General features: G+C 42.8%; 1 protein-coding gene across 1 annotated transcript in view; it reads left to right on the top strand.

The window, feature by feature from the left end:
* The first annotated feature begins 7395 nt into the window (after positions 1 to 7395).
* RYR3 (ryanodine receptor 3) overlaps positions 7396 to 25137 on the top strand; it is a 364723-nt gene continuing 346981 nt past the window's right edge. Inside the window, exon 1 of the mRNA XM_060293473.1 lies at positions 7396 to 7560. Coding sequence (XP_060149456.1) covers positions 7396 to 7560 — 165 coding nt within the window. The remainder of the gene's footprint in view (positions 7561 to 25137) is intronic.

The following is a 25137-nucleotide window of genomic DNA, read 5'->3' on the forward strand; positions in this document are numbered from 1 at the left end:
TTCCCAGAATAGTGCCTGATGTTCAAGATGAGTGGCTAGGCCACATATTCCTTTTTAAAGCAATAAATGGTTATAGATTGTCCTCTGCAGTCATATCTGCACTTAAACGTGGACCATGAAATCTGCTAGACTGCACTCTGTCCCACGTGCTCCCGCGCTTCTCTGTACCAGTGATGTGCACAGCTCACTATGGGGCTGTCATCAGCTGCCTGATGATCTACCTCAAATAGGGCTGTCAGCCATTTTGTTTTGTCCCAGAGTCCTTTGCGAATGACCCAGAGAGAAGAGGGAGAGCCAAGGTGCCTCTGGCCATCAACTCCGAGATGGCGAAAACGGATGTTCCAGTCCTTGGGCTGGGAGGCAGGGGGTAAGAAAGGAGCAGTAGGGATAGAATAGGCAAACCCCATTCGTTTTCAAGTTCAAAGTTCTTTAGCTAGCAGAGTACAGAAAGAACTTTACTTTGTCAGAGGCGACCTGTGATAATATGAAATCTCAGCAAAGAGAGCTGAAGGCTGTAGATTCTTGTTCAGGGACAGTCAGTCAACACCAGCACAGGCTCAAGCTGTGACAGGAGCAGCTGGTGCCCGTGAACCACATAGCTTGGAGGGATGCTGATATATGATATACCTTGGATTTTAATCTTTTTCTCCCCTCTGCTACAAGTTTGGGGATGATGGTCACTCCTTCCATTGTTATAGTCATGGGACACAGGGAAGTTTGGTTTTCTTCTTTAGTTCTCCGGCTGTTCTCTCTGGCATCGTGCTCTGTGATTTGGTTACTTTATAAGTCGTATGGCCACGTGAGAGGGCTGGGCTATATCTATTTTTATCGACACCATCACCATGGGCCTTAGAGTCTGGAAGACAAGTTTCAGCCCTATTGCTAAGGTCAGTCTCTTGGAGTCGAGAGCCAATTTGGCACCACGGTAAAGAGGACAGGCTCCTGATTCATGAAATCCTAGGTTCAAGGTCAGAATCTGTCACTTGCATGCTCTGCGGTGTTATTAATTAACCTCTCTGTGCCTCGACCGCTTTATCCACAAATAGAGAGAATATTAGTACCCATCCAAGGGTGGTTGTAAGGATTAAACTGAGATTTTGGAACGTGGTGGCACATCATGGCTGTTCATTAAATGGTCATTCATTAAAATTGGCTAATTCCTTAGAGCTTTGGTCTCCTCATTCTCAGAACGGTTGTGTTGATATGAGTGTTAAATAATCTGGCGGGAAATTTCAGCAGAGTGTCTGGTATGGAGTGACTGGTTATTATTATCAGTAATAATAACAGCTAAGCAACAGAAACTAGAAAATTTTGAAATGGACTCTAAGGCCTCATCGTTGCTTGTTCCCTATTACTTCGTTATGTCAACGTCTGTTCTCTTTTGATGCGATTACTCAGTTCTGACTCGCCAGTGAAGCAGGGACCCTTTCTACACTAACTGTTGTTACGTGAGAGTAGAGAAATCTCGTCTTTTAATCGGATTCCGTATCCCAATCAGTCAACGTGATTTTACCAAATGCATTATGTTCCCAGCTTGGCTGGGGAAGCAGTTTTCTGCTCTAGCAGAGTTTGTAAATGACTGGGGTTACAAGGTGAAAACACGTCCATTCAATAAGTTATAACTGGGTGTATAATGTGTATAAGGTACCAGGCTTGTGAGTATCCTGATAGGTGTAAACTTGAACCAGATGGGGATCCTGCCCTCAAGGGGTACAAAGTCAACCGAGAGGAGCTGAGAGAGACCATGGATATAGAGCCTGGACTGGCTACCAGGCTCTACCCCTTGCCACCGTGAGACCTTAGGCAAGTTACTTAACTGCTCTGCACAGGGGCTTCTCATTTGTCAAACAGAGATTACAATAGTACCTCCATCATAATGTTGATGTGAAGCTTAAATGGGTTATGGTGCATAAAGCACAGTGCCTGTTACACAATCAGAGATTAGCAAACGTGAGGCATTTCCAAATATAACATGGAGCTGGGGATAAGACATGCATATGAATAATCATAATGCAAGAGTAGGGTGATAATTGCTATGGAAGTTCGGCAGGAGAGGTGACATGACCTGGGCTTCATAAAGGATGTGGTATTTGAGCCAAGCTTGGGAGGCTAGGGAATCTACGAACTTGGAAAAATAGGGCAAATCATGGCAGCTTTAGAATTAGAGACAGCATGAGCAAGGGCGTGGAGGTAAAGAAGGCCAAGGACGTCTGTAGGGAAAAACTTGGGAAGATAAGTTGGAAGGTGAAGGTCCTCATATGCTAGTTCAAGAAATTTATATTTGTTTTATGGATAGTGTAGAGAGTCATAGTGGATTTTCAGCAGGAAAATGATAAGGTAGGAGCTATGCCTCCAGGAACAGACCAGAGGAAGAATGTTCTGGGTGTTGTTATAGCCTTGTCCTGGGCTCTAGAACTCCAGTCTCTCCTTCCTCTGGCCCATTTGCTGTAAGACAGGAGGGAGAGGAGGCTCATAGATAGACAGGGGGTGACGATGCTGAGCCTGGGCTGCAGAGGGGCTGGATGTTTCATGAACAAACACAGGAACTATAAAATAATAGTAGATGGAAAAGGAAGCCTTTTGATGCATTGGGACATATTGCTTTGAGGTGTTGATAAGTCCGTGGATCGACCTAGGAATAGGTGGAGGTTTGGGACCTTGGCATGCCTTCAGGTTGGAGGTACAGATGGCATAACGACTTCTCAGAATAAAACTGGAAGCCTGAAGAATGGATGGGATTGCTAAGGGGAAATGACAAAGACCTATCCTTGGGCGATCTCTATACTTAGGGGTAGCTGGAGAAAGGGAACATGGGAAGGATCCATTGGAAAGATAGGAGAACTTAGGATAATACAGAGTCGAATGAAGGGATGGAGGGATTTCAAGAAGGAGCATTTCATGGAGGCTGAGCAAGACTTATTTGGGAGGCAGTAGGCAATAGGAATGGAGGAGAGATAAGGTTAGAGGTAAAGGGGAGAACTCAACAGTGGTGGGGAGGGACGCTTTAAAAGCCAGACAGAGGGCTTCCCTGGTGGCGCAGTGGTTAAGAATCCGCCTGCCAATGCAGGGGACATGGGTTCGAGCCCTGGTCCGGGAAGACCCCACATGCTGCGGAACAACTAAGCCCGTGTGCCACAACTACTGAGCCTGCGCTCCAGAGCCCATGAGCCACAACTCCTGAAGCCTGGCGCCTGGAGCCTGTGCTCTGCAACAAAAGAAGCCACCGCAATGAGAAGCCCGTGCACCGCAAGGAAGAGTAGCCCCCGCTCACTGCAACTAGAGAAAGCCCGCACGCAGCAACAAAGACCCAACGCAGCCAAAAATAAATAAATAAAATAAATAATAATTATTAAAAAAAAACAAAAGCCAGGCAGAGACCTTTTGACTTATTTGGTAGAAATCCAGAAACCTTTATGTGATCTTACAGAGATTATTTCCTGGGGACCTAGGGGATTCATACCCCTCACCCTTAACGACGGAGGCTGGGTCTGAAAGGTCTTACCATTACTGATTATTGTGCCCTCTTACAGATGGAAGGTATTATTATTTGATATTGACCGTGTTGGATCTGCTATTAAGTCCTACAAAAAAGGACAAATTTCATGGTCTGTTTCCAGTGAATAAAGATTCAAACAAGCTGAGAATGCATCACCAGAAAAAACCCCCATAAATTTATAGTAGACCAAAACTTCAAAATTGTGTTGTTTTCTCTATCAAAAAATCAATCATTTTCCTTGCTGGGGTGGTGGAAATAATGGAGCTGGCAGTGCCCTCTTGGAACTAGACGTCTCGATGAAGGGGAAAGCAAGAATAGTGAAAGAGAATGAGAACGCAGGCAAGCGAGGAGATTGCATCTATAGAGTGAGATAGTCTAGTTTTGGATTTTAGAATTGGAATCATTCTAGGTTATGACAGGGAATGTTCATTAGAGTGTGTTACTAAAACAGAGCGGCAGTCATTAGGTCTAGGTGTTCTTCTTGAATAGATTGTCCACATGAACCTTGAAGCTACTTGAGATGATGGCAGAAGCAGAGTGGAGAAAGGCTGTGGGCTGGGCTCTCAGCTGTCAGCTCCATCATGACAGTATTAGCAGATCTCCTCTTATAAAACCTCCACGGTAGCCTGGAAGAATTCTGTGCCCTTGGAAGGTAGTCAGTACCTGTGTGGTGAAATCACACAAAAATGTTCATCAAATTTCCTGATTGTCATTAAGAGTCAGATAAGTGGTGGGAGAAGTAACTAGTCTGTTGATAGATTGCCAGAGAAGATGTGGAGATTGGCTATCATGTGTCTCAGACTAGAAGAGTGTTTGTACCTGAGTAGAAGAGGAATGATCTGAGTTGGCACTGGATGTGAGGAGAGCGTGAGCTTCTGGGGAGAGGAGATAACAAATGTGGAAGAATTTCCAACCTTCAATTAAAGGGGCTTCCTTGGAAATGGAATTATCTGGAAATTCCCAGGTTTGCTTTAAATCAAAGGGAGAAAGGAAGTGAGATAACAAGAGGGGAGAAAGTATACATCAGTATAGGGATCAATAAACTGATAGGGCTGGTAACTGGGGGGGACTTGGGTTCTGTGTTTCACTAGGGAGTGAGAGAATTCATGAGATGGGTTAAATGAACTCATCTTATGATTCCAAATGGTGCAGAGATTTCCGGTCAAGCGCTCCAAGGATCCAGATGTCTGTCTATTGAAGGTTTGTGGAGATAATAGCTGCTGTCTGGAGCGAAGGCAGGTACGGGCTGCCACGCCAGATGGCGTCTGTAGCCAGGTCAGCACGGAGCATACGGTTCCAGACAGCATGTGGAAAAATGCGAAAGTGTTTGGAGAAGGGTGTCCCCCACAGTGCTGACTTGGACAGCACCTGTACATGGGTGCTCTTTAGGAAGTGGTTGCTGAGCCAGGGCAATTCTTTTTTTTTTTTTAATAAATTTATTTATTTACTTTTTGGCTGCGTTGGGTCTTCGTTGCCGTGTGCGGGCTTTCTCTAGTTGCGACGAGTGGGGGCTACTCATCATTGCAGTGGCTTCTCTCTGTGGTGGAGCACAGGCTCTAGGCACGCGGGCTGCAGTAATTGTGGCTCGCGGACTCAGTCGTTGTGGCTCGCGGGCTTAGTTGCTCTGCGGCATGTGGGATCTTCCCAGACCAGGGCTCGAACCCGTATCCCCTGCATGGCCAGGTGGATTCTTAACCACTGCGCCACCAGGGAAGTCCCCAGGGCAGTTCTTTTATTTCATCAGCTGATTGGCAGCCTAGGTTGTGAGGTTGTGAGTTATAGCACAGGTCAATTTCAGAAGACAACGATCCCACGGCAGCTAGTGCAAGGTGGTTTGGGCACTTTGGGGTGGAAAGAGCATGGGAAAGGAGATCATGGAAAGAGATTCTCTAAGACACATATTGGAAAGAAAACCCTGTCGACTTTCACTAGTTCGTGAAAAGTCTGGTCCATAGAACCACTCCTGTGATTTCCAGATTTTCCTGTTTTCACTGGGGAGTGGTGCGTAGGTGGGAGATATTTAGATATTTCTCAACAGGGGTCCTCTTGACATTTTGGACAGGTAAATTATGTGTTATGAGGACTGCCTCTTGCAGTACAGACCATTGAACGCCCACGGCCACTGTTTTGTAGCACTCTTCCATCAACTCAGAGTACTCCCCCACGGCCTGTGCCCCTTAGGGAGGATGGTGTCACCGCTGGTTGCTGTGGGATCTGGGGGAGACTGCCCCCCGGGGAAAAACTTCATCCTTGTCAGAGATTTCCCTGAGCCCACATGTTGAGAATAGTGGTATTCTGGAGTTTTCTTCTGTCTCAGTTCGAACGAAGACTGAATTCTGGCTTCACTAGACGCAGAGGCTTGAATTTATTACTGACTCAATTTAGTGATGAACAGTGACATTTCAGTGCTAGTGAAAGTGTGGAGCTTTTTTTAATTCCCTCAGTCTGCACCTCGTATGTCTGTGGTTTGTGGCTTCTCGAATTTCCCTGCTGCCCCTAGCCAATCCCTGGGCACCTACAGCCATCTTTCTGGGGGTTGGTTCTATTGACTCTCTTCATGTTCCCACCAAGTAGAGGATTTCATTTTTCCACATGACCACATAGGCTGTAGACACAGGGGAAGAAAACCCGTGCCCATTTAGTATGCCTTTCCAATACTCCAGGACAGACACTAACACCGGGGACAGGGGAGTGAGACGGGGAACAGGACAGCCATTGCTAAGGAGAAAGCTCACCTGGTGCTTCTCTGGTTACTCCTTTTTTTTTTTTTTTTTAACATCTTTATTGGGGTATAATTGCTTTACAATGGTGTGTTGGTTTCTGCTTTATAACAAAGTGAATCAGTTATACATATACATATGTTCCCGTATCTCTTCCCTCTTGCATCTCCCTCCCTCCCCCCCTCCCTATCCCACCCCTCCAGGCTGTCACAAAGCACCGAGCTGATCTCCCTGTGCTATGCAGCTGCTTCCCACTAGCTATCTACCTTACGTTTTGTAGTGTATATATGTCCGTTAACTTCACCATGCCTGGAAATCTTTTTGATGTTTGCAACCCAAAGTCAGGCGGTAGTCGAGAGAGAGCATGTGGACTGACAGGTGGGAGGAGTAAGGAGGGAGTGGTTGGTAAGGAGAAGGTTTTCCTCTCCGCCTCAGGCAGGGTTGAGCACGAGGTGAGCATATTAGTGTAAATGGAGGTCAGCCTCATTTCTGGACCATCAACCAGAGGAATGCCATTCAAACAAGGTGTCTGCAGTTGGAGGAGGGCTGCTTTTGAGACTGATGCCTCCTTGGGAATCCAGAGTGGCTCCCCCACTCGGCCTTCAGCATCTCCTTCCAGCCTGGCTCCTCCAGGTTTCTTTCTGTCTTCCTCTCCCATATGTCTGACACCCATCTGCTGCCTCTCTCCACAGCCTCCTCTGTCACCTCCGGCAGGTGTGTTATCACTGCATGCACCCCCTTCCCCCGACAAAACACGTCTCTTCTCTCCCTGACATAAAATGGACTTTCCCTCCACAACTCCCACCTCCTTCAGATCTCTGCTGTTGTCTCTGTCTCCCTCCATCTCACCTCATTGTTTCATTGTTTCTTTGGAGAGATCGCTTAGTTTTACTTTCACGTTCACTCAAGTGTTGAAACCAGCTGCTCGCTTGGATGGTGGGCAGTTTGTACATTTCACAAGTGAGGCTCACGCGGTGTATTTAAGTAGTACCTCTGTTCCGTGTACTTGCTCTCTCTGACGCCACCCCAGATTTGAGGAGCGTCCTAACTCAAGGGAGGAGCTCGGTGGTGCCACGAGAAGAACGAAGTCTCCTTTATCTAATAATCAAAGACATGTGCCCCTCAGCGCACCTGGTAAAGGCACAGCGAGGTGCCCTGGGGGCTTGGCTCTGCGTGGGGATGCAGCCCCCTCCCTGCTCACGTGGGTCTCTGTTCCCCCGGCAGGAAGATGAAGTGGTCCTCCAGTGCATCGCCAACATTCACAAGGAACAGAGGAAGTTCTGCCTGGCAGCTGAGGGACTTGGGAATCGCCTGTGCTTCTTGGAACCCACTTCAGAAGCCAAGGTGAGGTTGACTGTCTGCCCTGCACCTTCCCGTTTGGCACCCCAAAGTCGTCTAGGGGATGGGACTGCTGGGATATGGTGAGGGTGATAAGGATGGTGAGGAAGAAATCTGAAAGGACACATTTATTTTTAAAATGGGAAGCAGATCAGAGCACTGTCTTTCAGTGTTCAGCAGGACACGGAGGATGCCTTGAGGTCATTGTCAGTCTTCATGGAGGAGGTTCTTTTAGTACCTCCAGCGCACCTTCCTCGTTGTTAATTCCTAGAAATCTGAGTGCGTGTTCTGTACTCCCAGCGATCGTTTTATTGCTACAGGGACTCATATCCTTGGACCTGTGTTGCACAGCAAGCTCATCACTTTCAGCTGTGACTGTGCTGAGATTGTTATAACTGCCTGCTGTGCCCTGGGGGCAGAGAGGAATGTTTGCTCTGGTTCCCACCTGCGGGGTGGCATGTAACATCATCTCTCCTCAGCCAAACTTTGCTTCCTGCATTTTCAGTTGCTTTCTGATTTTCCTGAACTGTATGTCAGGTGGATCTGTGTGCCCAGTGTTCTCACAGTACTTTGTAGTCCTGGAAAGACCTTTATATCAGTCAGGGTTTTCCAGAGAAACAGAACCAATAGGATCTCTCCCTTTTTCTAGATAGGTGGGTGGATGGATGGGTGGATGGGTGGATGGGTGGATGGATGGATGGATGGATGGATGGATGGGTGGATGGATGGATGGATGGATGGATGGATGGATGGATGGATGGATGGGTGGGTGGGTGGGTGGATGGATGGATGGATGGATGGATGGATGGATATATATGGATTTATTTTAAGGAACTGGATCTTGCAATTAGGGAGGCTGGCAAGTCTGAAATCAGTAGGTTCAGATCAACTGGAAACTCAGGAATTAATGCTGTCTTAAGGCAGATATTTTTTCTCCTCCAAGAAACCTCAGTTTTTATTCTTAAGGCTTTCAACTGATTGGGGGAGACCCACCCACATTATCAAGGGTAATCCCCTTTAAAGTCGACTAATTGCAGATGTTAATTACATCTACAAAATGCCTTCACATCAAAACCTAGATCGGTGTTTGATTAAATAACCGAGTACTGTAGTCTAGCCAAGTTGGCGCACAATTAACCATCACCCCTCCACGCTCAGTTGTTCTTACAGAATCTTTTTAAATTTTAAATCAGAAGATGGTTACATTTTCCAGTGAGCCCACCTGATTGATATGTCATTTCTCCATGTGAACATACACAACACAGGCACACATGCAGAGTCTGTGCTAATCGTAGCGCAGCAGATGTGCACCGTGATGGCTGTGTCTCCCAGAAGCCCTCTCTTCTCCCTCACCCTGCTCCCTCCCGTGTAGGTCACTGATCCACAAGCACAGACATATGTATGTCAGTGGCATGTAGGACAGGGTCACGTTCAAATGAATGCCAGAGCAAAGAGACAGGGAAGATTTTTATCTTTTTAAAGGTCTTAGGCTTGATTTCCCTGAATCCTTTTCTCATTTACTTTTGTTCTTAGCTAGGTTTTTTTCTTTTCATTCCCAGCAGTCCGGGATAATAGGAAGCTCATTAGATTATAAGTCAAGAAGTTAATTCTCAGCCATTAGCTCATCATGTGACCATGAGCAAGTCGCTCAGTCTTGTTTTCAGCTTTCTCACCTGCCGGAGAAGATGCAGCCTGGTGCGGTAGAAAGAGCATTGGCCTGAATTAGAAACCCATGGTACCATTTTCTAGTCATCCACTGAGTGGGTCACAGGACGTTGGTTTAGGGCACAGCTCTGGAACCGGACTGGCAAGAGTTGGAATCCTGTCTCCACCACTCACCAACTAAGCCAGGGCCTTGAGCAGGGTATCTCACCTTTCTGAACTTAGTTTTCCCCTCTGCCTAGTGGGAATTTAATAGGACCTACCTAATAAGGTCGTTATTAGGATTAAATGAATGAATACATGTGAACCACCTAGCACATTGTAAACTCTGTTTAACCACTGGCTATTGCGATTTACTCTTACCTAGACCAGATTACCTAAAACAAATTAAAGAGAACTGTATATCATAATCTAAGAATTCTTTGTATCTCACAGGTGTAAAAATAATAAACTACAGCACTCATAAATACATTAGGGTTAAGACGAATCCTTCCTAACCCCTGCTTGACTAAGTGATTGTCCTTATTTTAATTTTTCATTTTAAATGTAAAACAAGATAACACGACTGAAGAATTTTTAAACAAAATAGAATGGGTCATCTATAACTATATTCCCTTGTCACAACTGTTTTCATTTTTGTTTTGCACTCTGGCCTTTGTCCACGTGTACCCATATATTTTCAAAGTCGTACTCATAGTAGATATTCAGACATTCCGCTTTTTTTCTTTCATGTTTCAGTCAGTTCCATATTGCTATGTAGCCCTCGTGGTTATTTAAAAAAAAAAAATCATGTATGTGGTTTTGTTGGTTTACTGTTGCTTCCTGGAGTAATGTCCCGGAGAAGAATTAATGATATCAGAAGGATAAACAATATTAAACTGCTTTCTTAAAAGGATATACCAGTTGTTACAGTTAGCACACCCACTATCATGTGAGTGTCTCTCTTTTATATACAGTATGAAGAAAATGTACCATGAGGGCTTCTTACAGAAAAACAGGGTAAAGTTCCTGGAAAGGATAGAGTAGGTCTTCAGAATTTCCCGTCACCACTCCTGAGAGCAGCCTGCTAGATGAGCCCATTTTCTGTGGCTTCAGGCTTTCCTACAACCAGCTCCAACTATCGCACACACCTCTTCTGGCCTGTCCCCTCCCTTTTCAGTAGATACTTCTCCTAATTCTCTACCATCAGATTTCACAACCAGCTGTGCCATTCTTAGGCTTTTGGAAACTAATATAAGCCATGCAATGAAGTGAGAAGGCGTGTGTATTCCCAAGGCTGGCACTGGGCATGAGACACAGATCTCAAATGTCACTCTTATCAGCTGGCTAGAGCCAAATGGTGACCTTGGGCATTCCCAGTCAAGGGTATTTCAAGCTAGTTGAGGCTCAGAGAGAGAAAACTGAGATGAACTCTAGGGAGAAGAAAGACCTCAGAGAAAGAACAGTTGAGATAAGGTACGTAAAAGAGATTCTCCGTATATGAGCCCTGAGAAAAAGAGGTCATATTGAAGCAAGGAGTGAGAGGGCAGAAGAATAAGAAGCAAAAGTATAAGAATGTGAACACTTGCTATAGACCTGGAGACTGTTGAGCACTTGGGAGAGTTCTTGTGACTTTGATTCCTGTTTGTCATGGCCCACCCTTCTCTGAAGGCCCCTTAAACTGCAGATATTAGTTCATGAAAGCACCCTTAGTCAGCTTTCCATTCTAATGAGCACAGCTTGGGGAGTTAAAAGGTATTTTGTTTTGTAGGCAAGACTCAGGGTTAAAACCAGAGACCAGGAAACATCGAGGGGAAGTGTTGCTTCTCTATTTTATCAATAGCAGCAAATGTTTGTTGACTGTCATTTTTAAGTGGAAAATGTGTTCCCAGGAATCAGGAATTTACTACTTTTCCTCTGGTTCTTATTATATCTCATCTATGATGTATCTGCAGTGTCCACAAGCGGGTTGTCTTTGGTTCAACTTCACATCCAGACTCATAAGATGCTGATAGACCCCAGTCTGCTCAGTAGGACAGGGACCACAGCTTGCCTGCTGGGAAGTGTCAGGCACTCCTGCGGGAATCCTTGCAGCTATCCAGGGGCTGCCTTCTGAATCCCCACCCCAAATGACAGCTCAAGTTCAAAGAGACAAGGTCCACATCAGGCAGGTGTGGAGTCACCATGGCTTAAAAGCCTCATGGACCCCAGGAGCCAGTGTATCTTGTAACAACTCCATAGACATAGCTTTTGAGATGCCCACGAAGGACCACCACCACTACAAGTGTCATCATACTTGGGGAAATCACAAATATAGGACTTTCCATGAGGTACTGATGGTCTTTCCAGTCCAGAGACAGGCTACCAATCAGGGATCATTTTCACCCTAAGTAATGTTCCCTAGTAACATAATTAACATATCAGTTTTATCAAGTTGTCCCAAGAACAAAACTGGACAATTAACTGAAGGTCAGATTCTCATGCCGAAAGAGAAAATTTCATAAGCCTTATCCCATAGGAGTCTTCACTGATGACCATCACTTAACTACTGCAGCCCAATACCTTTCCAAATCCTGACTTCCACCTTCCTTAACTGTATTGTAGATCATCAAAAAGGAGGAAAAATATGGGAACTTTTTGTTTAAAATCAGTTGCAACAGACTGAGGTTTGTTTGTTTCACTGATTTGAATGATAATGAAACTGCGATTGATGAAGTGAAACAACTTACCCTAGTACCCTTCAAAAGCCAGTGTCACATCTAAAGCCTTTGGGCTCTAGTGTCTCAGAAAAAAAGTTCTGCCTCTGTCAGGGAACATTGTGTCTTACTGATCATGGTTTATTCAAAGTGAAAAATCCAGTTTCTTATCTAATTTTCAAACTGAACATTTTCAGGGTAAATTTTATTCCTATTGTTTTCACCTCGTCTTTTGAAAACTGAAAAATAGTCTGCTGTGGTTTCTGAAAACTTGTATAGGTTCTCAAGACCCAGAATTAAACATTTGCGATTGTGCAAACATCATTATGTCAATGACATGAATTAGGATAGAATTCTTGGCTAAAAAACCCTTATTTTCTGTTGCTTTTATTATCTTCAGCTCAGAAAGATTTACTGTTTACTCCTAAAAAACTAGGCCTATGCAAATTTACAGACAGAGGCCCAGCCTGACATTGTATACCCTTTTCTGAACTTCTGATTGTTACTTTAGTGTGTAGTGTTCTCTATGGACTTGAGATCTTATGAAAGGCCAAACTATTATAAAACTTACATTCAAAAAATTCCCTTGTCTTAACAATATAAAGAGACTTACACATTAATATAAAGAGACTTAACACATCTTTTTGGTTTTTTAACAGTTATCAAGCATCGTATGCCGCGGTGCTTACATACTTTCTTTCATTTAATCTTTACAACCCTATGGAGCAAATATTATTCTCATTTACAGAAAAAGAAAGATAGAACAATTGAGACAAAGTTAGATGACTTCCTGAAGATGATTCATTACAAACTCGAATCACTGTCTAATTTCTATAGTGCTCATCAATAAAGAGTATTATGACTCTAACTTATTTAATTATAAAGAAGCCATATTTCTTCAAGTGGTTAGATTTTAAGAATACCTGGGCAGATCTCCACACGCCTCCCACAACCTTCCTTCATGTGTCCTCTGAATGCCTGACATTCCAAAGTTAGAAATATGTATTTTGCCTAAATCAAACAGAATCTATTAAAATGCAGATGCTCTCAACACATGAAGCAATATTAAAATTTTTATAGCTAATTTTTTACAATATAAAGATTATATTTTTTCCTAGAAAGTAAGTTTATAAAGGGGTGATAAGGCAGATTACTAAGTGCCTCAGTATTGAGATATAAGGCACAGAAACACTGTAAACGGGGTAGTGGAGGGGTGATCAAAACATCCATTGCATTGCAGTAGGATGGTTTACTTGTCTTTTCTCCTGCCCTTCACCATTCTGTGATCACTAAAGTCAAAGACTATATAGGCATACCTTAGAGATATTGCAGGTTTGGGTCCAGACCACTTCAATAAAGCAAATATCGCAATAAAGTGAGTCACACAAATTTTTTTGGTTTCCCAGTGAGTTTAAAAGTTATGTTTACACTATAATGTAGTGTGTTAAGGGTGTAATAGCGTTATGTCCAAAAGTAACAATGTACATAAATTAATTTAAAAATATTGCTAAAAAAAATGCTAACCGTTATCTAAGCCTTCAGCCAGTCGTAGTAGTAACTCAAAGATCACTGATCACAGCTCACCATTACAAGCATAATAATGAAAAAGTTTGAAATATTGTGAGAATTACCAAAATGTGACACAGAGATGCAAAGTGAGCAAATGTTTTTGGGAAAATGGTGCCGATAGATTTGCTCAACATAGGGTGGCCACTGACCTTCAATTTGAAAATAAAGCAATATTTGCAAATCACAATAAAATGAAACATAAAAAAAAAAACTATGCTTGTATAGTATAGCAGTTAAGAAACACAGCCGTGGAGCTAGAATTTCTGGGCTGGTAATTTTGGCTTCACTGCCTAATAGCTTTATGACCATGGTTCAAATGACTTCTCTCTCTTTGCCCCAGTTTCTTCATCTTTAAAAATGTTCCCATCTCATAGGATTATCATGAAGATTTAATAACAATGGTTTATAATTGTAAAGTACTTACATGGGGCCTGACACATCCAAAGTGCTATTTAAGCAATAGCATTTATTATCCCCAGCAGAGGGTCAGACACACATTAGGTCCTCAGGAACTGTTGCTTTATTCAGTTAAGTTACCCATGTACTGAATTAATTAATTAAAAGGCCTGGATTTGAGGATCAGCAGGACATTTGTGACCTTAAAAGTGACATATAAAGGAGAGTCAGAGAGAGTAAGTTAGATAAAAAGGATTAAGCAATAAGTGAATGGTTTTAAAAAGTAAGATGAATTAGTGGGAGGTAGATTTTTATGTTACTGACTTCTAATTTAATTTTAATATGGTCAGAGAACATACTCTGTATGATTTCAATCCTTTGCAATTTATTGGGACTTATTTTTCAGCCCAGCATACGGTATATCTTGAAGAATGTTCCATATGTACTTAAAAAAGCTGCATTCTGTAGTTGTTGAATGTAGTGTTTTATGAATGTCAAGATGAATATTCTTACTAAATTGTATCTACTTGTTCTGTCAATTACTGAGAGATGTTAAAAACTGAAGATTTGCCTGTGTCTTTCGTTAGTTCTGTCAGTTTTGTTATATGTATTTTAAAACTCTGTTTTAGGTGTGCACATTTAGAATTTTTGTTTGTTTTCTGATGAATCGGTCCTTTTCTCATGATCAAATGTAACTGTTTATCCTTGGTCTTACAATATACATTGACTGATACTAATCTAGCCGTAAGCTTTCTAATGCTTACTGTTTGTGTGGTATATCTTTTTCCATCTTTTTGTTTTCAACTTGTTTTTATCTTTATTTTTAAAATATGTCCCTTATAAACAGCATAGAGTTAAGTGTTGATTCCCCCCATTCTATAATCTCTACTGTTTTATTGGCGTGTTCAGTCCATTTACATTTATTGTAATAGTTGATACTATTGGGTTTTAGTCTACTATCTTGCCATTTGTTCTGTGTGTGTATATATACCCTAGTTTTTGTCCCAGTTTCTCCTTTTCTGCCTGCTTTAGAATAAATCAAATATTTTTTAAAATGTCCCATTTTATCTCTTCTATTGGCTTTATAGCTCTACTTCTTGGTATTGTTTTTCACTAGTTCCTTTGGGGATTACAATATGAATCCTTAACTTATCACAATCTTCTGTGAGTTACTATTACATTACTATCCTTATCCTTTGTGCACTATTGACATGTGTTTTATTTCTACAAGTTATATAGTGTGCAATACTTTATTAATTTTATTGCAAAGAGTTGATTGTCATTTAAAGAAATTAAGAAAAGAAAAAAGATGGTTTTTATAAAAATAATATCCAGGTATGTAACATTTTTAGTGCTCTTCAGGTTTTCCTTTAGATCCAGATTTCCATCTGGTACATTTTCCTCCAGCCTGAAGAATATCCTTTAGCATTTTTCATAGTGAAGATCTGCCAGAGACAAACTCACCCAGCTTTTATTGTTCACTGAGAATATCTTTATTTTGTCTCTGTTTTTTGAAGGATATTTTCTCTGGTTGTAAAATCCTGGTTTGACTTTTTTCTTTCGGCACTTTAAAGATGGTGTTGTGTTGTCTTTGGCCTGCATTTATTTTTTTTTTTAATGAAAAATGAGCTATCATTTTATCATTTCTCTATATGAAATAAGTCTTTTGCTTTGGAAGGTTTTAAGAATTTTTTCTTTAGCTTTGATTTTCAGCAGTTTGAATGCTGTATTTGAGGGTGGTTTTCTTTCTATTTATCCTGCCTAGATGTTGCTAAGCTTTATGGATCTCTTGGTTGGGTTTGTCTTTTTTTAATCAAGTTTGGAAATTTGACAGCTGTTACCTTTTTTCTTCGTTGCTTCGCATGGGCTTTCTTTAGTTGCAGTGAGCAGGGGCTACTCTTCCTTGCTTCTCATTGTGGTGGCTTCTCTTGTTGTAGAGCGTGGGCTCTAGGCACATGGGCCAGTAGTTGTGGCTCGTGGGCTCTGGAGTGCAGGCTCAGTAGTTGTGGCGCATGGGCTTAGTTGCTCTGCAGCATGTGGGATCTTCCTGGACCAGGGCTCAAACCCGTGTCCCCTGCGTTGGCAGGCAGATTCGTAACCACCGCACCACCAGGGAAGTCCCCGTTACTTATCTTTCTTTTTTTCTTTTTATTTAATATCTTTATTGGCATATAATTGCTTTACAATGTTGTGTTAGTTTTTACTGTATAACAAAGTGAATCAGCTATATGTATACATATATCCCCATATCCCCTCCCTCTTGCGTCTCCCTCCCACCATCCCTATCCCACCCCTCTAGGTGGTCACAAAGCACCGAGCTGATCTCCCTGTGCTATGCGGCTGCTTCCCACTAGCTATCTGTTTTACATTTGGTAGAGTATATATGTCAATGCTACTCTCTCACTTCGTCCCAGTACACTTCCCCCTCCCCATGTCCTCAAGTCCATTCTCTACATCTGCATCTTCTTTATTCCTGTCCTGCCCCTAGGTTCATCAAAACGTTCTTTATTTCTTTTTTTTAGATTCCATATATATGTCTTAGCATACAGTATTTGTTTTTCTCTTTCTGACTTACTTCACTCTGTATGACAGACTCTAGGTCCATCCACCTCACTACAGATAACTCAATTTCATTTCTTTTTATGTCTGAGTAATATTCCATTGTATATATGTGCCACATCTTCTTTATCCATTTATCTGTCGATGGACACTTAGATTGTTTCCATCTCCTGGCTATTGTAAATAGAGCTGCAATGAACATTTTGGTACATGACTCTTTTTGAATTATGGTTTTCTCAGGGTATATGCCCAGTAGTGGGATTGCTGGGTCGTATGGTAGTTCTTTTTTTAGTTTTTTAAGGAACCTCCATATGTACTCCATAGTGGCTGTATCAATTTACATTCCCATCAACAGTGCAAGAGGGTTAACTTTCCTCCACACCCTCGCCAGCCTTTATTGTTTGTAGATATTTTGATAACGGCCATTCTGACTGGTGTGAGGTGATACCTCATTGTAGTTTTGATTTGCATTTCTGTAATGATTAGTGATGTTGAGTATCCTTTCATGTCTTTTTTGGCCATATGTATATCTTCTCTGGAGAAATGTCTATTTAGGTCTTCTGCCCATTTTTGGATTGGGTTGTTTGTTTTTTTGATATTGAGCTGCATGAGCTGGTTGTATATTTTGGAGATTAATCCTTTGTCAGTTGCTTCATTTGCAAATATTTTCTCCCATTCTGAGGGTTGTCTTTTCGTCTTGTTTATGGTTTCCTTTGCTGTGCAAAAGCTTTGAAGTTTCATTAGGTCCCATTTGTTTATTTTTGTTTTTATTTCCATTTCTCTAGGAGGTGGGTCAAAAAGGGTCTTGCTGTGATTTATGTCAAAGGGTGTTCTGCCTCAGAAACGAGTTAGTCTCAGACAGCAAACCTTCAGTCTGCAGTTGATCCCAATGTCCACCGGCTCAAGTTTGGGACAATTCGTTGTCTATTCAGGTGTTCCACAGATGCAGGGTAAATCAAGTTGATTGTGGGGATTTCATCCGCTGCTCCTGAGGCTGCACGGAGCAATTTCCCTTTCTCTTCTTTTTTTGCACAGCTCCTGGGGTTCACCTTTGGTTTTGGTCCCATATCTGCATGTAGGTTGCACTCAGGCATCTGTTCCCTGCCCAGACAGGAGGGGGTTAAAGCAGCAGCTGATTAGGGGGCTCTGCCTCATTCAGGCTCGGTGGAGGGAGGGGCACGGTAGTCATAACTGGAATGTGAGGCGAGCCTGCGGCGGCAGTAGCAGCCAGCATGAGGTTGCAACAGCCTGAGGTGCGCCGTGTGTTCTCCCTGGGAAGTTGTCCCTGGATCACAGGACCCTGGCAGTGGCGGGCTGCACAGGCTCCCAGGTGTGGAGGTGTGGATAGTGACCTGTGCTTGCACACAGGATTCCTGGTGGCTACAGCAGCAGCCTTAGCATTTCTTGCCCGTCTCTGGTGTCCTCGCTGATAGCCACAGCTCTCACCTGTCTCTGGAGCTCGTTTAGTCAGTGCTCTGCCTTCTGTGTGCAGACAGAGAAGGAATCCCCTCTCCTCGCTCGCCCTGAAACAATGGTCTCTTGCCTCTTAGGCAGGTCCAGACTTTTTCCCGGACTCCCTCCCGGCTAGCTGTGGCGCACTAGCCCCTTCAGGCTGTGTTCACGCAGCCAACGCCAGTCCTCACCCTGGGATCTGACCTCTGAAGTCCAAGCCTCAGCTCCCAGCCCCCACCCGCCCTTGCCGGTGAGCAGACAAGCCTCTCAGGCTGGTGAGTGCTGGTCAGCACCAATCCTCTGTGCAGGAATCTCTCCGCTTTGCTCTCTGCACCCATATTACTGCGCTCTCCTCCATGGCTCCGAACTTCTGCCCCGCCCAACCCCTGTCTCCACCAGTGAAGGGGCTTCCTAGTGTTTGGAAACTTTTCCTCCTTCACAGCTCCCTCCCAGAGGTGCAGGTCCTGTCCCTATTATTTTGTCTCTGTTTTTTCCTTTTTCTTTTGCCCAACCCAGGTGCGTGGGGATTTTCTTGCCTTTTGGGAAGTCTGAGGTCTTCTGCCTGCGTTCAGTAGGTGTTCTGTAGGAGTTGTTCCACATGTAGTTGTATTTTTGATGTATTGGTGGGTATAAGGTGATCTCCATGTCTTACTCCTCCACCATCTTGAAGGTCCCCTGTTACTTCTTAAAATATTTATTTTGCCACACTTATTCTCTCCTGCTGGGACTCCAATTACGTATACATTAAACCATTTTATGTTATTCCATAGGCCACTAAAACTCGGTTCATTTTTTTTAACTATATTTCTCTCTGTGCTTCAGTTTGAATAATTCCTATTGACTTATATTTGTTTCTTGATTCTTTAATTTAAAAGTGCCATTAACTCTCTCCAGTGAATTTATTTCAGATACTGTATTTTTTTAATTACAAAATTTTCAGTAGTTCATTTCTAAGGTTTACATATTCTCATTCTCATCTCCCATTGTTCTTATTTTTTTCTGATAAATTCATTAACATTTATAATAGTTATTTTAAATCCTGCCTACTAATGCCAGTATGTGGGTTGTCTGTGGATCTGCTTCTTATGACTGGTTTTTCCTTTGATTATGAGTCACATTTTCCTATTTCTTTGCATGTCTAGTCATTTTTATTTTATACTGAAGATTGTAGCTGATGTTTTGTAGTTATTTTGTTTTCACTTTTCTTTCCCTAAGAGTATTGTATTTTGTTGTAGGAGGCAGTTAAATTACTGGTGGAGCTCCTTGATCTTCTGGAGCCTTCGTTTCTTTTAGTTTTGCATTTAGTTTTAGGATATAGTCGTTAGTCTTGGGATGTAGCCCATCTGGCTTTTAAGGAAAATCCTGAAGTGTTTCCTAACCCCGTCTAGAGAGTTAGGCTTGAACACCAAATTCTGACACTCCAAAACCAGGTAGCTACTGAAACCTTCCTTCCTTTTAAGCATTCCAGCTGTTCCTTTCCATTTGATACTTGGAGTGCTGCCCTGTACAGTTGATGAGTGGGCCAGAATTTGAGGGGCATTTTTATTGCCGATTTGGGGTTTTCATATACAGTGGTTCCCTCCTTTTTCCACATTCTCCTCTTCAATTTCCTGACATTCCAACAACCCCAAACTCAGCCCTCTGACTCCACAGCAGCTTTTTTTCTTGCCATCAATCCCCTATAAAATCCATAAACAAGGGAGTGGCCTCAGGGGAAATTTTAATTAAATGTGCATATCACCTGCTTGGCTTCCCTTCTTTCAAGAGTCATATTTTTCCCTCTGGCTTTAGATTGCTCTCCAGTACCTTCAAACAGTTATCTTTTTAATGTGTTTCCAAAATTTATAATTGTTATTGTCAGGAAGATTATTCTGCTGTAAGCTTCTCCACTGTTACCTGAACCAGAACCTCTTCAGTGAGTGTTCACTGCTCTGTGAAGCAGCTGAGAGTTAAAAGAAGACAAAATGGTGTTGAAGCAAAATCTGGGTTATAAAGAAGGAGTTTCCATGATGAGAGAGACAGGCATGTTTTAGGCAGAGAAAAAGGAGGCCGTAGAGAAGGAGAGACTGAAGCCATAAAAGAAAAGGCAGGGAGGGGGGGACTAACATATGGCACTGTTAGTGAGGGAATTAACTGAGAGCAGCTTTGGCATATGCAAAAGAGAAGAGGCGAGGGCACAGGTTTTGAAGCAGCAAAGATGGGAGTTGAACACAAACGGGCTGATCGTCAGGCGAAAACATGAACTTGTGGAAACTGTATAGGTCCTTCATATGTAAAAAGGACGTGAATAGACAGGGATTAAATTGACTTCAGGTGTGGTTAATGGGACGTATAGGGTGGTGAAGGGATCAAAGTGGGAGGAGTCAAGTGTAACTCGAGTTAGCTGCCTATGGATGACATGTTGTTTAGTGAAATAGGGCATATGGGAGAAGGAAAGTGTTAGGACAGATAGTGCTTATGAACTGGATTTGGGGCATATCGAATTCAAAAGGCCTGGAAAGCATCCAAGAGGAAACTTTGATAGGCATCTGGATGTATGGATCAGAGAGGTTGGAATGGAGATAATATTTAGGAGATATTGGCTTAAGGATAGCAAATCAAGCTTTGAGAGGGGAAAAAATATGGATTAAGAAGGGAAGAGAAGAGGGCTTGGAAAATGTAGATATTTAAAGATGAGTAGAGGAAGAGAAACACAGCACAGAGAAGGAGGAGGAGAAACCTAAGAGATCAGAGGGAAAATAGGCATTGACAATGTCATAGAAGCCACAGAAATCACGGGAAGAGTGTCAAGAAGGAGTATGGTCAATAGGGTAGGATGTCCCTTGGAGGCAAAGTAATGTGAGTTTGGAATGTGTCCATTAGATGTAGTGACACAGAGGCCAATGGTAGTCTTGGTGAGAGCTCGCTCAGTGGGGTGACAAGGGCAGAGCCAGTTTAGCCGAGGTGGAGCGCAAGCAGAAAATAAAGACAAAATAAAGACAGCCAGTGCAGAAGTCTCTGAAAGAGAGTGACGGCTGGAGAGAGTCAGAGGATGGAAGGATTTTTGTAATAGAAAAGGCTCAAGTGTGCTTAAGTCTTAAGCATGTTCCCATGCTGATGGAAAGGTACAAGTGGAGAAAGAGAAGAAGGAGATGCAGAAGAGGGAAGGGATGCTTTAGTGTGCAAATGGCTGATACAGTGGAAAGGGCTGGTATTAAGAACAGAGATGAGGAACTGGCCTTCAAGCAAGGAAGACCTCCTACTCCACTGAAGAGGAAGAAGGCAAGGCTGGGAGGAGACCTGTAGGTTTTGTGCAGAAAGTTTTGGTGAGTGAGCCGCCTAGAGGTGTGAGGGCACAGCAGGGAGGGCCAGCTGAGGTTGGTAACCATGACTTTCCAGCGCTACCAATTTTCTGAATTGTGTCATCTTGTGCAGCAGCTCTCCGCAGGCCCAGCGCAGGCATGGAGAAGGCGGATAGTTAAATTCTGCCAGGGTCAGAGCGTTGCCAGGTGAGTGGGGTAAGTGTCAAAACGGCAAGAGAGTTTAGGAGACTGGACCATGGAATCTTGGAATTTAGGCTGAATGAGGAAAGAACTAAAGATAGGAGGAGACTGTGTGAGTGAAAAGGATTAAGGGGTGTAAATAGTGATGAGAGTAATTGAGTAAGGAAGCCCGCTGAAAGGGGACTGCATGGTTAAATAGTGGGGTGCGTCCATCAGAGGTTTCCGAGTAGAGCAGTTTGGCTGAAACTAGGCCCCGGGTGTATGACCATGAAAGAGGGTGGCTGAACTACAGTATAGAAGATCACTGATGAAGAAGAAGCAAAATAACTGCGAAGCTGTAATATGGGATAGATTATTCATAGAGCCCGTTAGTTTCCTAGGGCTACTGTAACAAATTAGCATAAACTAGGTGGCTTCAGACAACAGAAGTTTATTCTCTTACAGTTCTGGAGGCTAGAAGTCTGAAATCAAGGTGTGAACAGAGCTGTGCTCCCTCCGAAGCCTCTGTGGGAGGATCCTCCTTGCCCATTCTAGTTTCTGGCAGCCCAGGTGTTCCTTGGTTTGTGACAGCATACCCCCAATCTCTGCCTCCATCTTTATATGGCCCTTTTCTGTGCGTGTGTCTTCACATGGCGTCTTCCCCTTCTTGTAAGGAAATCAGTCCTATTGGATTAAGTCCCACCCTAATGACGTCATCTTAACTTGATTACATCTGTAAAGCCCCTATTTTCAAATCAGGTCATATTAACAGTTGCTGGGGGTCAAGACTTCAGCATATATTTGGGGGGAGCACACAGTTCAAGAAATAGCAATGTGAGTGTTCTAATCAGCAAGAGTGGGAACGAAAAAGGGCCAGAGAGTTCAGTGAAGATGGGAAGGTCACAGAAATAAACAAATAGCAAAAAGGGAGGCAGCAAAGGGTGATGTCTCCAGGCACAGATTGCTTAAAGGAGAAGGAGTTAACTTGTGGAAGAGCAGTGATCTAGAAACAGTCCCGGGAAGGAGAAGGACACAGACCCAACCTCCTAAGCCCAAGTTATCTGAAGAATGAGAGAATAAGCATGTGGAATGAAGGGGGCGCCAAGGGAAGATTGTTCACACTGGGTCAGGGACTATTGTTTTGTGTAGGCAGGATAAAGGGCTCATTTCCTACTGGTCCATATGTGAATTCATCAAGTCGAAGGGTTGGAGTCTAATCCTAGGGATGCTCAGATTCTGAAAATCGTGGCTCCATGGTCCAGTTCTTCCCATTCGGCAGCTAAATGGTTTTCTTTCCAGAAGTCTTCTTTCCATTTCTGCATCCACATTGAGCCTCACGCTCTGCTGTTTCTAACGGTTAAGAGACGAGAAGGGAAACAGATATCCAAAGGAATAGCATAGAAGTCGAGAGCAACGCATGTCAAGTTTATTAATGCATTTGTCAGTTGCCGGATCCGAGGACCTAGTTAAAGAGAAGGAAAAAAGTGTCAACCCTGAGATCTCCTCTCGTCTATATTGTCCTTCTTACTATTTGAGTTATTAATACTGTGTTGATAACTTATCTGCTTGAGGCAATACCGTCCCCTCTTTTTCTTTAAAGACAGCCTGTACCTTTAGTGGTGGGCATCTTCACAAAGAATTTATTCAGTGCGTAAAGTGGCACCATTGCTGTGCTGCTCATTTGTCATTTACTTGTTCACAGCAGGCAAATGGCCCCAGGTGAATTATGAGTAGGTGTTATTCATACCCGGGCTCCTCTGCAGCGCTTAGTACTTTGCTCTTCAGACCTAATAGCTGCTATTTTGGTCTTGATTAGCAGTATTTTTTCTTCCTCCCCCAACTCTTGAACTTACTAATTAGACCACAAAGACTTGCCTTTTCTTTCTGTGATTGGGGGAACATCTCTCTTCCAGTTGTTACTTTTACATGGAATTAAAATGATGCATTGCGTTCGTGTTAGAATTTGAGTCAAAAACCCAAGGCATGTTACATCCATCATTTTCATTCCTTGTGGGTGTTTTAAAACCTGGGGATAAAACCTAAGCCATGCTGATGACCTCTTATGTGATCTTTTGAAATGATGTGCGTATTCATAATTCACAGATGAAAGTATTGTTTACAAAGAACGGAATAGTGATTCAAGAGATCTGGTTTTGCTCTCCCTCCAACGTGCTTTAAAATGTTACACAAAATAACCTCTAGGATCTGATTTGCCAGCCACTGCATGAGGAGAGTTTTGTAAAGGAAATGTTTAAAATTGTTTTAGAAGTTAAGATTTACAGACAGTTGACAACTTTATTTCTCTACTTTTCAGTAGTTCGTTGAGTAGATTTTAAAGTGACCTGAACAAACTACATGAACTGAAACATTTTACGAGTCATTTGGAAACAAATCTTGTTTGCTCTTAAATTCCTGTTGTGTAGCAAATAGTTGATTTTAAATAATTCAGAATGCTATGGAGAATTAATTTGTGTTTCTTCATCCAACTTATTTCAGGGAGTGATTACAAATTGTTTTTAAAACAGTCATCCCAGGATTAGCTGCTTTCTCTGTCAGTATGTTTTCCAATCATTTTTCTTCCATTCCACTTAAACTCAGCTCAGCTTTATGCAAAGCCTTTAGATGAGAACGACTGGTACAGGAAAGCTGTTTGTAAGCCTCTGTCTGACTGTTCTTTTTGAGCTATTGAGTGGTTGACAGGATTTTAAAACCCTTGACCCTAATGATCCATTTCTCATTAGAGCGCTTTCATCAAAGACTTTTGCCTTAAGCGCTACTTTAGCACTTCGCTATATATCCCAACATATTTCTACTTCAAAATAGAATAGATTATCATCTCTTTGGGGCGGTTCAGGTACAGTACTGCCTCAGAGCACTGAGGGCGGAATAATTGATTTCCACCCCACCTCTTCCATCCCAAGGGCAGTCACTTGAGACTTGAAATCTGAATCATTACCCTGGTAAGCTGTAGCATCTAGGTTCAAACAATTCTTCTTTTACCTAAAGATGAGGAGAGGTTTTAGAATTTAATGCAAACTCTGAGACTGAGTGAACGCAAGAAGGCTTACTGTTGTCATTCAGCAGAACCTCTTAGTAAACAGCTAAAGGGAATTACTTTTTTTGTGAAAAATTACAGCCAAGAAAGATGAGAACTTTTTGATGTTCATGCAGAAGTTTCCAGGACCTCCTCTGATCACCTTTCAGTTTGAAAAATGAGCACTGTGGTTTCGCTCACTCCCTGATTTCCCAGGTAAATTGTGTCATGAATGCTTTATCCTTGAAGATGATGATCCTAGCCAGCACCTGTGAGCTTTGGCACTGAGCTCACCCAGAAAGGCTGAGGTTCTCAAACTGGAATGAGCATATCCTTCAATCCCCAGCCTTGTCTTGCGTAGGGCCAGAAATCTGCTTTTATTTTTTTTCAAACAAACTCCTGTCTGGTTCTTATGCAGGTGGTCCACAGACCTCACTTTCAGAAATTGTGGAAGGTCTGAATTTGCAGTCGTCGGCCTTATACATCTGTTTCCTTGTTTGACTAAGTAATGACAAAGTAGCTAGATGTCATCACAAAACGAGGCAAAGCTACCACCGACCTTGGCTTCGTTAGTATCATGTTCACCCTTACCTACAGCCTGCCATGAAAAGTTTCGAATTGCCGTAGTAATGAATGAACTTGCTTCTTTGCCAAAATGTCCACGTTTACTAGAAAGCCAGACATGGCGCTCATCTTCATCTTATTCACTAGGACATAAGGACAAATGCCGCTGGAGAGCAACTGACTAATTTGAGACACTTTTAAAAATTAATTA

Source organism: Globicephala melas, chromosome 2, assembly GCF_963455315.2.
Source record: "Globicephala melas chromosome 2, mGloMel1.2, whole genome shotgun sequence".
NCBI lineage: Eukaryota > Metazoa > Chordata > Mammalia > Artiodactyla > Delphinidae > Globicephala > Globicephala melas.